A 16,758-nucleotide genomic window follows, 5' to 3' on the forward strand; every position below is an offset into this window, starting at 1 on the left:
TGGTCATGGCTGCACGATGCTGTGGACACACTAAAAATCACTGAATTGTACACTGCAGATGTGTGAACTGTATGTTATGTAAATTATATTTCAGTAAAGCTGTGAAAAAAAAACCAAAACCAGTGAGATGAAGGATAAACATAAGAAATTGTCTCAAAATTCAGATGATAGTAATACAGGTGACAAAATGAAAGACAAGGAGGCAACAAAGTGGAGGGCTAGCATGCAGATAACTGGAGTTTCTGAAGGAGATCCTGGAGCCAGGAGCATGAAAGTCACCAGTGAAGATTTAAGGCACCTCTCCCCAACCCGTTTTGCTGATTCCTTGCAAAATCGCTCAGACACACAGACACCTAGATGTATCTGCCCCTACAAATGGCCAATAAGCACATTCAAAAATAACTTGAGTTGCACTGTTTATTCTTGGATTGTGAATAACTTGTTCCGTGAGTGTTCCACAAGACAAGCAAACATTTCTAAAAAATTTTAACTTGATAAATGAGTGATGTCTTGCAATACAAGTAGTATGTGATGTCAAACATCACATGACTCACAACTCACATCAGTTGGCTCACAACTGAGCCAATTTTTCCTCTCTCTCTCTGTCTCTCTCTCTCTCTGTCTCTCTCTTTCTCTCTGTGGGATTGTGAGTGATTGTCTCCCATGCTTGGATGCTTGGTCTCAGGCCAGCAGAAATGGTGTTTGGCAGAAATCAGTGATTTTTCAGAACGTTGGGAGGTGCCCACAACTGGCACTAGTGTATTTTTTGCCACTTCAAAGCACCTAAGGAAGTCCTTTGCTTTTCCATACAAAAGTAAGCTTAGGAATGCTTCGCTTCATTCTAGGTCAGGCTCCCTGCAGATATAGACCCTTTCCTCTGCTGCCTTATTGCCAGTTACATTAAATACAGTATATGACAAGAGTTTATTAATACTATACTGTAGTCAGCATCTGTGCGAGCATACACAATGGCCCCCATCCAGAAAAAGGTTGAAAAGAAAGGTGGTAAGAAGAAGGAGATGATTATGGTAGAAGTTAAGAAGGAAATCATCGAGAAGCACAAATGAGGTATGCAAGTGGCCGAAATCACAAGATTTTATAAGAAGCCTATGTCTGCATCTTGTCTGTAGAGAAGGAGGAGAAAAAGGCCGAGGAATCTCTCATTTCAAATGAGAGTAAAGAGATGTGTAAAATGCGGGGAAAAGTTTGTGGAAAAGCACCACCCAAATATGGCTGTAGCAGTGTGAGCAATGAATCTGTTTAATGACAATGCAATGTCATATTTCTGTGAAATCCTCAAAATGAGGAAAAAGCAAGTGTGATTGGATAGGTTCTTTGTTAAAGTTGCATGAAAAGAAAAAGATTCCATAGAGTTAATAGACAGCAGTGATTCCATTAACGTTAGTGAAAGTCGTCCTACGCAATAACCCTCCTCTCGTCTCCCTCACACCAGCCACAAAGGTTTTCAAGGTAAGTGCAGGTTAATTTGTGAATTTTCCTTATATTTTGTTTTTTCTTTATTATTTTATATTGTATTACAGTATTATAATCATTTTTATATGAATATTTTGGGTTGTGGAACAAGTCATCTGAGTTTCTATTATTTCTTATGGGGAAATTTGCTTTGATATACAAGTGCTTTGGATCACAAGCATGTTTCCAGGATGAATTATGATCACAAACCAAGGTTTTACTGTATTTAGTTACAAGAATATGATGAAAATTTGTATACATCTCACATGTTCAATGATACAGAGATTTGTTAAATGAATTTTGCTCTCACTGTATAATTATGGACTATGAGGCGATTAATGATGTTTTGGGAAAATAACTTAATAAGATAACTATTTATGCTTTTTTTTGGTCAAGGGAAGATAACAGCTTATTAAACAGCATATACACTAATTTTTAAACTTAAAATACATAATCATACGTTTTATATATATATATATATATATATACATACATAAATAGAAAGTGTAGGAGAGATGGGAGATTGAGATGGGAAAATTCTTCTTGCACATTAAATGGTAACAGTGATTTTTGTGTTCTTTATGCTTACCTAGAACTTTGAAGATTGTGCATGGACTGACTACTGTAATGGTAACATAACAATAAAAGAGACGTTTCAAAAAGCTTTCCAAAGACTGTCACCTCGGAGTGGAGTCTACTCCCTCAGCCAGTGCATCATGCCTGGGCCTAGCAGCCCTGGCAATTTCTGTCCCTGTCCCCCTCTGGCCTTACCCTGGTACATCATTTCTGGTACTTCCCTAAAAGGGTTCTGTGTTTTGGCAGCCATCTATTGTTTCATCTGCCCGGACATCCTCCTCCTGCTCCCCAACCTTGTTTTGTGCCTGGCTACTCTCTTCTGGGTCATCTCTCCTGGGAAGCTGTCCCTGGCCACCCAAACTGAGCCCACTATTTCCTGCTATCATCCTATCCTGTGCATGCACTATTTTTATACCGCGAACAGCACTGCCATTATGTTTACACTTCTCTCTTTCATTGACTCATTTGAGGATTAGGCCAGGATCTTAATCATCCTTGTTTACTCAGCATCCAGCCCAGCCCTGGATAAATGTTTATAGAGTGATTGAATAAATGAATGAATGAATGAATGAATGTGTCTACTGAGCTCTGGGCTCAGGACAGTTGCATCCGAGGGTACTGTAGGTCTCTAAATGCAACATCCCCCAAACTGAGCCCACCCAGCTTCTCCTTGGGGTAACTGACTCCCCATTTGTCATTAGCAACCCTCACTCTTTTTGTGCACTCTTTGTCTTTGTGATGCGAGCTCCATCCCCCTCCAGGGACTGGAGCCAGGGCATTTGAATCTCTTTTCCTTTTGATTCTCTTTGAGAGTCTCTTTTCTTCCCACAGAAATTTCCCCAGGCAGTCAATCCCACCACCAGAATGGCTCTTGCCTCTTTTGCCTCTTTCCCTGCACACTGCTGCTGACTTCTCTCTGTCTCTCAGTCTCTCTCTCTCTCTGTTTCTCTTTCCCTTAGCTGGCTATCTGCCACACCCCTCTTCCCAACCCCAATAATAACTTCTAAATGGCTTCTCTTTCCTCCAGGGTAAAGTCAAAACTCTTTACCAAGGCTTACCAGGGATCCAGCTGCAATCCAGCCATCTCTCCATCTCTCTTCCCTTCTACTCCTTTCATCCTTTTCAGGAGCAACCTGATGAGTTCTTTCCTTCCTCTGAGCCTCTTGCATGCTGTTTGTTTTATCTGGACACCTCTCCCAACCCTCTTGCTTCCCTAAGTCATTCATCAAACCTTAATGTAAAAGTTGTTTCCTCCAGGAAGCCTTCCTTCACTCCCCAAGTCCCTATTAGGCACCTCAGATATAAATTCCTATAGCTTCCCTCGCTTCTCCCAACATAACCCTTCTCATGCTATATCTCACTATTCTTCTTTCTCAACAAACTGTTAGTTGACTGAAGGCAGAAACAAAGTCTGCTTGTTCATGGACATTCCTTCAATGTCCAGCAAAAATTAAGTCCTTACTCAAGAAATGGTTAATATTCAGTAAGCAAATAGATGAATGGATTTTTTTTTGCCTTTGTTTTTGCTACTGCAGATGCCGATTTACACTTTGGGACCAGACAGGACACCCATGTCTTCATTCTCTGAAGGTCAGGAAGAAGGGGAGCAGCCCTGCAGCAGACAGCTGCTCTCTAACCCTGCCCAGGCAGCTGGCTGACCCAGAGCAGGCTCCTCACAGGGAAGGCCGCCATGTTGGGCTTTTCCAGAGGTGCTTTTCATCTGATTGCCTTTCCAAGTATTCACAACCAACTTCCCCAACAGTCATGAGTTTTTCCAAGACTTACAGGAACCTACCCTGAAGAGCAAAGGAAGTTCTCTGTATGTTTCTAAGTGCTACCTTCAAAATATTTTCAGGGTTCCTGAGCTAAAGGTCCCAGGACTGGGACTTTGGATGGTGTCAGCCTCCCTGTGAAGATGCTGCTGGGTGGGGGCTCAGGATGATTATCCATTGCCCCTCCCCTCCAAGTTAAGAAAGAAAATGAGCAGTGGTGTTAGGCAATAATGCACAGTTAGGTCTCTAAAGTCTCCAGTTGGCTGAGTCAAGTTCAAAGGAACCCAGGACCCCTGGGGAAGTTGGAGGGTAGTTGGGTAAACTGGGTTAGTGTGATGGATTGGAGTCTCGCTCAGCAAATATTCACTCCCTCTTCCCTCCCCCACCACCTCAGGGCTGTGTGTACTTCCTGCCACACTGCCTTTGGACTTGGCCACGTGATGTGTGTTGGCCACTGGAATGTGAGCAGATGTGATGCAAGCAGAGCCTTAAACTATGTTTATGTGGTTCTTCCCTCTGAAGGCTCCTTTCATTCACAATGAGAATATGCCTGAGGTCACCACTGCTCCTTCAGCTTGGTCCCCCTGAATATAAGTTTTGGACATGTATGTCCAGTATGAGATGTTGTTAGATATCTGAGTGGAGATGTGTATGATTTGGAGTTTGGGGGTGGTCTGGGCTGAAAATCTACACTGGCATGATCAACATATACATGGCATTTAGAATCTTGGGACAAGTGAACTCACCAAAGTGTGAATATGGATAGAAAAGAAGTCCACTGGATGAGTCTTGGTTTCCTCTAATATTTAGTGGTCAGAGAGATGAGAAGGAACTAGCAAGGAAACAGAGATGGAGTAGCTGGAAAGGCAGGCAGACAACCAGGCCAATGAGGGGTTCTGGGAGCCAACCGGAGAGAGGTCTCAGAGTTGGAGACAGTGATCAATGTGTCCAAAGCTGCTGGTAGGGCACTGAGCTGACATGCAGAATTGACAGTGCATTTAGTGACAGCGAGGTTGTCAACGTCCTCGATAAACTATATTCTGTGGAATCCTGAGGGCGAAAACATCAACAGAAGGGATTCAGGAGAGAATAATAGGACAGGCATTTGCAAGTATAGACAATTCTTACCAAAGCTTTGCTTAAAAAAATGAAAGAAAGAAATGGAGTTGTAGCCAAAGGAAGAAGTGGGGTCAGGAAATATTTTTTTAAAACAAGCTTGAATGCTGCTGGGAATGATCCGAGAGAGAAGGAATTGATTCAGTAAAGATGAAGGAGTGATAACATGGTTCATCCATTGTAACTAGGAGAAGGTTGAGTGTGTGGGCTTACATGTAGGACTTAGATATAGTAGAGTGAGCTTGCAGACATTCTCTTCCAGTCGTATCGACTTTCTCAATAAAACAGGAAGTCAGGTCATCAACAGAGAATGAGCATATGGGAGGCAAAGAAGAAAATATGACAGTTATCCAGGAGGGTTGAGGAATGAATGGACCAAGGATGTATAGCTTGTGTGCTGGCTAGCAGTGACCCTTGTGAGCACTTTTACCTACTATCTGACAAAGCCCTACAACTGACATGTGATGTAAGGCGTATTATTTGCCTCATTTACAGATGAGGAAATTGAAACACAAAGTGATCAAGAAACTTGTCCAAAGTCACACATCAGGAAAGTCACACAGGATTTGAGCACAGGCAGTCTGGCTCTGGACTCAAATACTTAATCACTAGATTAAACTGACCCAGTTAAACATAAGAAAGCCTTTCACAGAACTGAAGTAAATGAAATAAAGGTTGAATTAACATTTGTGGTACAACCACCGTGTGTCAAGCTCTGTGCTAGATGCCTTCACAACTCTCTGCAGTCATGGTTGTTATCAACCTCATTTCACTGCTTGAGGACGAGGCCCAGAGAGTCAGTTGTTTGTTAAAAGCTACAGAGCTAGGAAGTGGAAGATCTGCATTTTGAACCCATGTTAGTCTGATTCTTAAACCCATACTCTATACACAATGGCAAAGAACCATTATAACATGTGAGTGGGTCTACCAGCTAAAGCTAACTTATTAGCTAAGTACATCAGAACATTTTCTTCATGAGTCTTTACCCCGAGCAGGTGGAGAACTTACTATTTAGTCCTTAGAGCAAGGAGAATTTAAAAGAAGGAGACTTGGGGCACGGTGGGGGGGGGGGGAATGCAAGCTGTCTCATGGACCATTTTTAGACACCTGATCTGCTCAGTTAGGAGGAGGGCTTAGAGGTATATGGTGGGAGTCTTGGAATTTTGCATTTTTCTTTTCACCAAATAGCCTTATTTATATCACAAGAACACTCATTCTGCTCATATAAGCATTTCCAAAAACCATTTTCTCAAGAAAGTGTGCTCATAATGCACCATCTACACTGAACGGCCACCCACTTCCTCAAATGCAAGGAAGCAGACAGTTAAAAAAAAAAAAAAAAGCCGAGAGGCAGCAGTTGTTTACCACTACTTCGCCTCAGTGAGGCCTGAGATTCTTTTGAACAGGAGCTCTGCTTCCCATGAGGCAGAGTGAAGTATCAGCTGGGATATTTCTGGTAAAGCTGAAAAGCAGATAAAGCCAAGTGCACACTTCAGGAAGTACCAGCCCCTGTGGGACTATTGGGGCCTTGGGGAGCCTTGGGGGGATTTGGGGGCCCTTCCCAAGTGACAGATGGATGGACCTTTCCTCTGAAAGAAAGGAGGACACACGTTGGCAAATCAACTTCAAACCCAAGCTTGCTTGTGAAGACATCATAACGGGGAACACGCCCACAAAAGCTAGAAGGAAAGATCGAAAAGGCAAGAAGGGCGGGAATCGAGACAGACTTGTCCCTTCAAGCAGCTACTCACCAGAACCGGGCACAAAATGTCCCTGAAGTTGCCAAGAAACTGGGATTTCAACCTGAAAGTGGAGGCCGGGAAAATAGGTATGGTCACTATCTTTTTGTTGCCCTCGTGGTTCTTATATGTGAGCACTCGCCATTTGCATGTTGGTGGGCAGGGAGCTTAATCTACTTAGAAATGGATCTCTCAGCAAATCTGAGTTTGGGGAAAATTTGCATTCAAACGGATGTGTTGGCTCAAAGTTCCCAAGCATCAGGAGGGGGTTCTTTTCTGTTTGGAGGTGGTGTTGGAATGGAGCACCCCCCCCCCCCTCCCCGAGGGCTGAGGCTACAGATGGTGTACTTGAGATGGGCTAAGGCTACAGATCGCACATAAAACTTCACTGCTTGAGCTGTGAACAAACTCAGGGTGTTCTGCTTTGTGAGGCAAAATGAGCAAAAAGCAAACAGTGGAGACCGGGCTGGAACACAGAGACATCCGAAGGTGGAATAAAGACACTTTTGGTTAAAGGGACAGAATGGAACAGAATTCTTAGTGAAGTTGAGAAAAAAGAGAGATGTATTGTAGATTAATTATCTTAAGGGATGCTGGCATGTTTTCTGAGATATTCTGGCCTTTAATCTATACGTCTTCTTATTAATGGTGAGGGTGACACATTGATTTTACACTGCTATATAATTGTCACCATGAGTTTCTTTATATGGGTTTCTTTTATTATTAATTATTCTTAATCGATCACAGTAATTTAGGGCAGAGCAGTGGGCTGAAAGCGATTTCCCTGTCTTTCATACTCACACCTGCACAGTGAGCTAACTTCCTTGACATTAAATATGTGGGGAGGTGTTTCTTGTGGGTTGGAAAAGTTTTGCTTGGAGCAAGGTTTAGATTTGGTCTTCTAGTGGTGGTTGATATGTTACTAAAATAAGCGGTCCAATGCAAAGTTACATAATGAAGGGTTAAAGATATAGGTCTGAGAAGAGATTTGAAAGAAAATTGAGGGTAATCAGAGAAGCCATTAATGTTGGTGTCTAGGAAGGAATTAGTGGTCCCTAATGAAGCCAGGAGCTATTGCATGCTGAGGTTGATTCTGAGAATACATAAATAAGCAAGAAATTTTTATCCTAATTACTGTTGATAACTGTGGGTAAATGTTCATGTTATCGTATGGCATAAAAATTAGTTTTTAGAAGTAAAACTTCTATGATTTTGTTCCCTTGTAAGTGTCCTGCTTCTATTAACAAGGGGTCATTCTACCATCTCACCTTCTGTGTTTGAACAGGTCTTATTCTCCCTCTGTTTAAAAGTAGGAAACACGAGATTAGTTAATAACTAAATGACTAATTGATTAAATGGTCAAATAATTTTTTCTTCAGGGACATAGGAAATTACCACATTAGAGTATACATCTGCATATTCTCAGACCTGGGATTAGATTGGGTAGATTTCATGGTTTCTACCTATGTTTATTCAATCATGGTCACCTCAAGTGCTTGCTAAAAATGCAGGGTCCTGGGCATTATCCTAACTCGTGAAATCAGAATATCTGGAGGGAGGCTCATACACTTGCAACTTAACAAGAACCCACCACTCCATCACACCCGATGAAGAAGTCCTGCTCCAGGGGCTGTGGTCTAAGTTAGTAGACTGGAAGAGCTACCGTTCATCCAACATAGAGCACAGTATCTGGTCCTAGTGGGCACACAAGTAGCACTTGTTGACTGAGTGAATGACTGACTGTAAGCAGATGATATTATTTAGTGTTATTTAATGAAAAAATAATGATTATTTAATGAAAAAAATAATCACATAATTACATAAATATTAAGAAGCCCTTCTCATTATCCATGCCATTTACAAGTTTGTCACCCTAAGAGATTGGACCACAGTGAGAATAGCTTTCATGAGTGTCACATTGATAAGGATTCAGATCATAAGCTGAGTTCTCCCAGGAGAGAGAGTCACTGACTCAGCCACAGGACCATTGGTCCGCTCACCAGCATCCTGTGTCCAGGAGCAACTGTAAGAATTAGCTTAACAGTATATCAAAGAATCCCATAGCTATTAAGAAGACGTGTGGAACATGCAGCAGTGTCAGTGAAGTCAGTGACCGATCTGGGTAGTGAGGAGGAGATCAGGGTTTCTCAACTTGGATAAGATTGATATTTTGGACTGGATCATTCTTACTGATGGGGGCTCTCCTGTGCATTGTAGGATGTTAGCCAGCAGCCTTGGCCTCTACCCATTAGAAGATGGCAGTATTCTTCTACTACCACCAGTTATGACAACCAAAAATGTCCCCAGGCATTGCCAGATGTCTGGGGAGAGATATCTGCCCTAGTTGAGAACCACTGGAGCGGATGATCATCAAAGGGTGGAACCCAAGTATTACCTCATGATTCACTGCCTAGGTCAATTTTAAAGAGAATTTTCCTAAGATATAACTTCAGGGGGATAAGCATTAGCATAAGGAGGATATGAGGACCAGCACTTGCTTAGGGAAATAGCAAGGCTCTGACACACGAATGTGGCCCAGGAGGGGGTCCCAGCTATTTCTTTTTGGCCAGCTGTGTTTCCAGTTTCCTGTAATTCTTGTGAGTGCTGAGCCAGGGCCAGAGTGAAAGTGAAAGTCTCTGAGAGTGGGGGAGGGGCTCTCCACTGCATTTTCAGCTCAGAGAGCTGAGGTGGAGAGGGGCACTGGCTGGCAGAGCTGGTCCAAGGATCACCACCAGGGGCCTGATAGGGCTGGGAGAATGTGACCCAGGCCAAGCCGCATCTCACCTGGTGATCTTGGTGGACCACCCCTGGAGGAAAGGGGAATGAAAAGCAAACATATCTGACTTGAGGTGGAGCCCAGAGCATACATTTCTTTGATCTTTTATCATCTTCCATTTAGTTCAACAATGAAACTCATGAGAACCTTCCACTGCATTCATGCACTGTTACTCAAATATTCTACTTTCCACATATTTGTCTTTCTCATTGAATCGTAAGCTTCAGAGGGTGGGTTGCAGGGCTTAGCATCTTCTCTCGCACACTGTCTGAGGGTCTGGCATATCCAGCGTGCCCAGCATGTAAAAGGGTATTGACCATCCAGGGAAAACCCCCTTCTGCCCTGTGGGTTGGGAGCGTTTAGTTGGAAGATCACCTGTGAATTTCAGGACAGCCCATATTACATCTGGCTCAGATACATCTTATCTTGTTTTCAGGTCCTCCAAGTCCAAACAGGAAACAGAACCTAGAGAGCTTTTGGAGCTGAGACACATAATGATAGGAATTGTGGACTGGCGGTTGTTTTAAAGTTTTTCTCCCCCTGAATTTAATGTTGGAAAAAAACTATTCAGAAACAAAATGTCATTATTCTAGTCTCCCAAGTAGTAAAATGAATAATGACAATAGTGGGGTTCCTTTTCCCCACTTGATTTTTTTTCTATTTGGTAAATCATTATTTGTCTGATATGGTTTGTCTCGTTTGGCCCTTTAGAAAATCAGAGTAAAGGGAATGAAAACATTTAGTCCTTAAGACCTCCATAAGTGGGGGTGCCTGGTTAGCTCAGTTGGTTAAGCCTCTGACTTCGGCTCAGGTTATGATCTCATGGTTTATGAGTTCGGATTCTGTGGTGACAGCTCAGAGCCTGGAGTCTGCTTCAGATTCTGTGTCTCTTTCTCTTTCTGCCCCTCCCACACTTGTGCTTTGTCTCCCCAAAATAAATAAGTGTAAAAAAAAAGACCTCTGTAACTAGACCAATTCATAAGACCTAAGGCTTTATGCAGTGGAGGTTATTTTTCTTGTTAAAAGAAGTCAGAGTTGAAAGTATAGTTTTAGATAGAGGCACTGATACAGCCACAGATACACAGAGATAGAATTAATATATAAAACGGTCCTATGAACTAATAAAAATGATAAAAGAAAATAAACAACAGGAATAGGAATTTTACAGAATAGGGATAATGCCACCAGTGAACATATGGAAATATGCTTAATCACAATAATCAGGAAATGTAAGTTAGAAGCTCAACAAACTAGTTCTCACCCACCACATTGGCTAAAAGGAAAGTCTGACAATATCAAGTCTTCTTGAACACATGGAACAATAGTAACTCTCCTACACTGAAGGTACAAGCCTTTTTGAAAAACAATTCGGCGTGTCTTAGTGAAATTGATGATGTGTAAACCCTTGGAAGCAGCCATTTCACCACCACCGAGATGATCCCCTGGAAAAGCTATTGTGCATGGAAATCAGAGAAACTATTGTGCCTATAAATAAGAATAGATGTACGTACATTCCCTAGTATATTGCCTGTAATAATAGGGGACAGGAGGCAACCCAAATGCCCATCAATAATATATGGAAAAATAAACTGCAGTATTTTTATTATATAGTTAAATGAGATTGAATAGCAAAAACTTAATATTTGGTGGAAAAGAAAAGCCACAGAAGAGCAGAATGGGAGTTATTTATATTAAGGTTAAAGAATAATATCTGTGTCTGGCAACACTGTAAGGAAAAGCGAAGGAGTTGACTAATAAAGTCGGAGTGATGGTTACTTCCAGAGGGAAAATAAGGGAAATCCATTTGGGGAGCTTCAAAGGTACCTAACAACGGTGGTAGATACATAAGAGTTAATTTTATTATTGTATAGAAAATGAACAAAGAAATGAACATGTATATAAGCCCTCAAATATCCAGAAGGATGTACACAATTTATTAGTAGTAGTTAACTATGGGTGAAGGATGTATGGGTAAGATATACTGACCACACATATATATTATTATTACTTTTTTTGTGCACTCCTTAATCCCCATCACTTCTTTCACCCATACCCCCCCCCCCCCGTCTTCTATGGTAACCATCAGTTTGTTCTTTATAGTTAAAAGTCTGTTTCTTAATTTGTATCTCTCTGTCTTATTTTTTCCCGTTGCTTGTTTGGTTTCTTACATTCCACATATGAGTGAAATCATATGGTATTTGTCTTTCTCTGACTGACTTATTTTGCTCAGCATTATACTCTCTAGCTCCATCTATCTTGTTGCAAATGGCAAGATTTCACTCTGTTTTATAGCTGAATTATATATATATATATATATATATATATATATTTCCATATCTTGGAAATATCTTCCATATCTTGGCTATTGTAAATAATGCTGCTATAAACATCGGAGTGCATGTATCCCTGTGAATTAGTGTTCTTGTATTCTTTGGGTAAATACTCAGTAGTGCAATTGCTGGATCATAAGGGAGTTCTATTTTTAACTTTTTGAGGAAACTCCATACTTCCACAGTGGCTGTACCAGTTAGCATTTCCACCAACAGAGAGCCAGGTTTACTTTTTCTTCACATCCTCACCAACACCTGTTGTTTCCTGTGTTATTGATTTTAGCCATTCTGACAGATGTGAGATGATACCTCATTGTAGTTTTGATGTGTATTTCCCTGATGATGATTGATGTTGAGCATCTTTTCATGTGTCTGTTTGCTATCTGTATGTCTTTTTTGGAAAATTGTCTGTTCATGTCTTCTGCCCATTTTAAAATTGGATTATTTGTTTTTTGTGTTTTGAGTTGTATCTGTTATTTATATATTTTGGATACTAATCCTTTATGAGATATGTCATTTGTATATATCTCCCATTCCGTAGGTTGCCTTTGGTTTTGCTGATTGTTTCCTTCACTGTGCAGATTTTTATTTTGATGTAGTCTCAATAGTTTATTTCTACTTTTGTTTCCCTTGCCTCAGGAGACATATCTAGAAACAGGTTTCTACAGATGATGTCAAAGAGGTTACTGCCTATGTTCTCTTCCAGGATTTTTATGGTTTAAGGTCTCATATTTAGGTATTTAATCCATTTTGAATTTATTTTTGTGTATGATATGAGAAAGTGGTCCAGTTGCTTTCTTTTGCATGCTGCTGTCCAGTTTTCCCAACACTATTTGTTGAAGAGTCCGTCTTTTTCCCATTGGATATTCTTTTCTGCTTTGTTGAAGATTAATTGACCATATAATTATGGGCTTACTTTTGAGTTTTTTATTCTGTTATTCTATAATAATAATTCTATATTATATTATTCTATAATAATTATAGAATTATAATAATATAATTCTATTATATTATTCTAAATAAGACCTATGTGTCCATTGTTGTGCCAGTATCATACTGTTTTGATCACTATAGCTTTGTAGTATAACTTGAAGTATACTTGAAGTATAACTTGTAGTATAACTTTGTAGTATAACTTGAAGTCTGGAATTGTGACGCCTCCAACTTCGCTTTTTTTTTTTTTTTTTCTTTTCAGGATTGCTTTGGCTATTCAGGGTCTTTTGTGGTTCTGAACAAATTTTGGGATTCTTTGTTCTAGGTCTGTGAAAAAATACTGTTGGTATTTTGATAGGAATTGATTTATTATATTATAAATATTTTCCAAGCTTCCTATAATGAGTAAGTATTAACTATGCTATTAAAAATGCTTAAAGATGAAACAAATTCCATAGTGCTTGGTCAAGCATGTTGGCATAAGGTCTTACAGGTGACATGTGCTGTTTGGCCGTCCGTAGACTTCCTGCACTTCTAGACTCAGGATAGAGGGTTTTCCTGGAAGAGCTACATGGTCCCAAAGTGACCGGGGAAGCCCGCTTGAGCATATTTCTTGCTTTCTATGAACACAGAAATGCTGGTTCCCAGGTTGGAAGCCCATGGTGAGCCTGTCTGTACTAGTTGGCATTCAGCTTTGGTGAACACTCTCTTTAAAATTCATTGCTAAACTTACCATGTCCTAATCTGTATCAGCCTGGGTTTGGGACCAAATGTAGTCTATTTTGCTTGTGGCTGAAGCCTCTGTACTCCCTGGGTAGCTCCTGGTCCCTGATGGATAACGATCCTGGTCCCTGATGGATAAAGATCCCCACATGTGCAGGCAGGGTCAAGGGGAACGCCATGCCTTCATCAGACAGTGAATACCGACATGAGGTGGTGTTCTTCTCAGGCCTCATACTTCGTTTATTCTTTGTTCAAGTAAAAATATTTGTCCTATGTTGTCATCTACTTACCTTTAGGCATAAATTAAATTCTTTCTGCAAAGTGCATGCCTCCTGTTGCCCAGTGAGAGCCTCCTGGCCATTTGGGGAAGAGAGACTGATGTCATTCTAAATAGCAGCAGAGTGAGGACTGACTTGAGTGGTGACAGGAAGCCAAAATCTTGTTTTCCGCACACTCATTGACAAAGTCCTCCCTGCAGATGCCAGGCAAGGTTGATTTAGATTCTGTACTTTGTTTTTGCTTGGGAACCGAAATATACTTGGTTTGGCAGGGGTGAGCTCAGTGACTTGGTGCGTGTTCTTTGAAAATGGATCCAAAACGAGATACTCCATGGTGCTTGCATGGTATACACAGCCCAAAGTATCTTCCAGTCAAGGTACTACTGCTGTGTTGGGCTCACAGTTTATAAAGCATCTACACAGAGTGTCTAGTGGGGCAACCATGTGGTGACTCCTCCTGTCTCTTCAGAGCTGGAGTGTGGTCCTGTGAATAAGGAATGTGCATAATGGGGGTTTTGGAAAGATCGGAGGAATGATCAAGAAGGATAAGTTGATGGTAATGGACCCTTCACACCCAAGATCATTTGAAAGGAAAGAAGTATAATCTCTCATGAAGCAGCACCATGGTTGGCTAACTGGATGCAAGAGAAGGGAGCGTGTGAACAGCTGAAATGCAGCTCTGGCTGTGGCCACAGTGATTAAGGCCAACAGGCAATGGTGAAGAAGCAGGGGCAACATCAGGGGACACCCATGGTCCTTGGAGACAATCCTGAATCAAGGGATTCCATCCAGGGGATGGTATGTAAATTTTGCAGAGTTCCCAGGCAGGAACTGAGATATGGAAGTTACAAAAAGAGAAAAATAATTTACATTTCTTGTTTTATGCTTTACTTGTCACCATTTTTTCTCCTTGAACATTTTTTTCCCTTGAAAGTTTTCTAAAAAAACAAAAATCACTTTACCAATATATATAATACCCATAGGTGTGGTAGCCAAATAGAAAGACAGTCCTGCTCTCTGCTCCTGCATGGCTTACAGGCTAATGGGACACAGACAAGGAGACAATTACAAGACACCAAGACAAGTCCTGTGATGAGAACAGCTGAGGGGCCAGAGGAGTGTGGCTGTGAGTAGGAATTTTGGTCCAGCCACCTCTCCCCATGACTGCCATTCTTTTCTTTAAGGTACAGACCTGTGCTTTCTTCAGTGAGTCCCACACTTGCCCTCTTTTCTGGCTGGTTTTCCTATACATAGTTTCTGTTTCTTTGGAGAAGAAAAAAATCTTTGTAATTTTGTATGGGTCCTCCTGGTGAAGGAATTAAACTCAAGTTTTTTCGGATCTGGACCCGCTCACCTCCGCACTTGTCCCCGGCTATCTGTGCTTCCCCAGGCACGCTCACACTCCTACTCTAGACCTCAGCCCTGTCTTAGCTTTCTCAGTTCCCTGCTCTGTCGCATCTGCGTGAAGCCCTCTCTACTCAGGACTCCCTTTCTATCACCCAGTTCCTACCCATGCTTTGGTCACAGCATAGACATTTTGCCCTCTAGGAGTCTCTAAGTCTGCAAATCTCTGGAAGAAGAGTAAAATAATCCCTTCTCAAGCTGTTTAAACAGAGAGGCTTATAGTTTAGACACCGTGGACTTCCTTCTAGATGAGTTCAATGAATTTTCCTCAACTTGCATATATGAGTCAACTCCACCAACATATGGCTTGGTTTTTGAACAAAGAAATTTGTCCTAATCTGAAAAATGCAACACCAATGTTCTAGGCCCTCCCTAGAGAAAATAAATTTGAATTGCCTGTAAAAAGTGACATTGACAGAAGATTGTCTAAAGGATAAATTGTTCATTGACTTTTCTCAATAGGAGTGTAGGCGGGTAGGAGGGTGTGTGGTAGAGAAAAAAATGCCTGAGGGGTGCCTGGGTGGCTCAGTCAGTTGAGCGTCTGACTTCAGCTCAGGTCATGATCTCACAGTTCGTGGGTTTGAGCCCCACATTGGGCTCTGAAGCAGGGTCCAGGATCTGAGTCTCCCTCTCTCTCTTTCTGCCCCTCTACTGCTGTGCTCTCTCTCTCTCAAAAACAAGTAAATAAACATTTTAAAAAAAGGGTGCTTGGGCTTAAAACCCTTCTGCTAATTTGCAGTGAATCCCAGGGCAAGTAGCTTACTTATTAAATAGGATAATAATACATGTATTGAGAGGAAAAAAGTATTTTGTGTACATAACATGTTAGATGTTCAGCAAACACAAGTTTCCTTTCTTTATAGATAATCTCTTTCCAACTCCAGATCAAATTAGAGGCTGTCCTTGGACTACATTACCTTGGCACCTTCACAGAATGGACTCCCTGAGTTATGCTTTAATATTACACTCTCAGTTTTTATCTTTACTGCAAGGAATGATTTCATGAAATTTGTGCCTGATTGTGTTGTAAAAATGAGAACAAGGAATGGACAATGCCATTGACTCCTAATGAAACTCTGTGAAAAAATTCTTTGAAAATTCAGTGCTTGGTAATACTTTGTCTCCTTTGAGGGACTGATGTGCTTTCTCCTTTCTGCACATTTGTGCAAGTTATTGTGTTTCTCTTTTTGTCTTGGCTGCCAGGAAGCTCAGAGCTAAATTGAAGCTCAATCACAACTTTTACTTATTCAGTTAACACACTTATATTTTCCTTTGTCTTTGTTATAAATCTATGTGTTCATTGAAAATGAGTTTTCTACTTGAAAATGAAGAGCCAATTAAGTCTTTGAAGAAGGGTTAGTATAAGCAATATATTAGTACACAACTCCTCAGATAGGCTATGTTTCATACTTAGTAGTAGTAACTGGGCATTACAATTTTTTTTTTTTTATGAAATGTATTGTCAAATTGGTTTCCATATAACACCCAGTGCTCATCCCAAAAGGTGCCCTCCTCAATACTCATCACCCACCCTCCCCTCTCTCCCACCCCCCATCAACCCTCAGTTTGTTCTCAGTTTTTAACAGTCTCTTATGCTTTGGCTCTCTCCCACTCTAACCTCCTTTTTTTTTTTTCCTT

The 16,758-nt window shown here is 41.1% G+C and overlaps 1 protein-coding gene across 3 annotated transcripts in view; it reads left to right on the forward strand.

Moving 5' to 3' along the window:
* Window positions 1-6,298: 6,298 nt before the first annotated feature.
* Window positions 6,299-16,758, forward strand: part of ARHGAP25 (Rho GTPase activating protein 25) — an 88,491-nt gene continuing 78,031 nt past the window's right edge. For 2 of the 3 annotated variants that reach the window (XM_049651557.1, XM_049651556.1), the window contains exon 1: window positions 6,300-6,765. Coding sequence is in view for 2 of the 3 variants with exons in the window: in XM_049651556.1 (XP_049507513.1) it covers window positions 6,705-6,765 (61 nt within the window). In the remaining variant the exon portion in view is untranslated. Of the gene's footprint in view, window positions 6,766-16,758 lie in introns of all 3 variants that reach the window. The other variant, XM_049651558.1, reaches the window with a different exon arrangement.

Source organism: Panthera uncia (genome assembly GCF_023721935.1).
Source record: "Panthera uncia isolate 11264 chromosome A3 unlocalized genomic scaffold, Puncia_PCG_1.0 HiC_scaffold_11, whole genome shotgun sequence".
Lineage (NCBI taxonomy): Eukaryota > Metazoa > Chordata > Mammalia > Carnivora > Felidae > Panthera > Panthera uncia.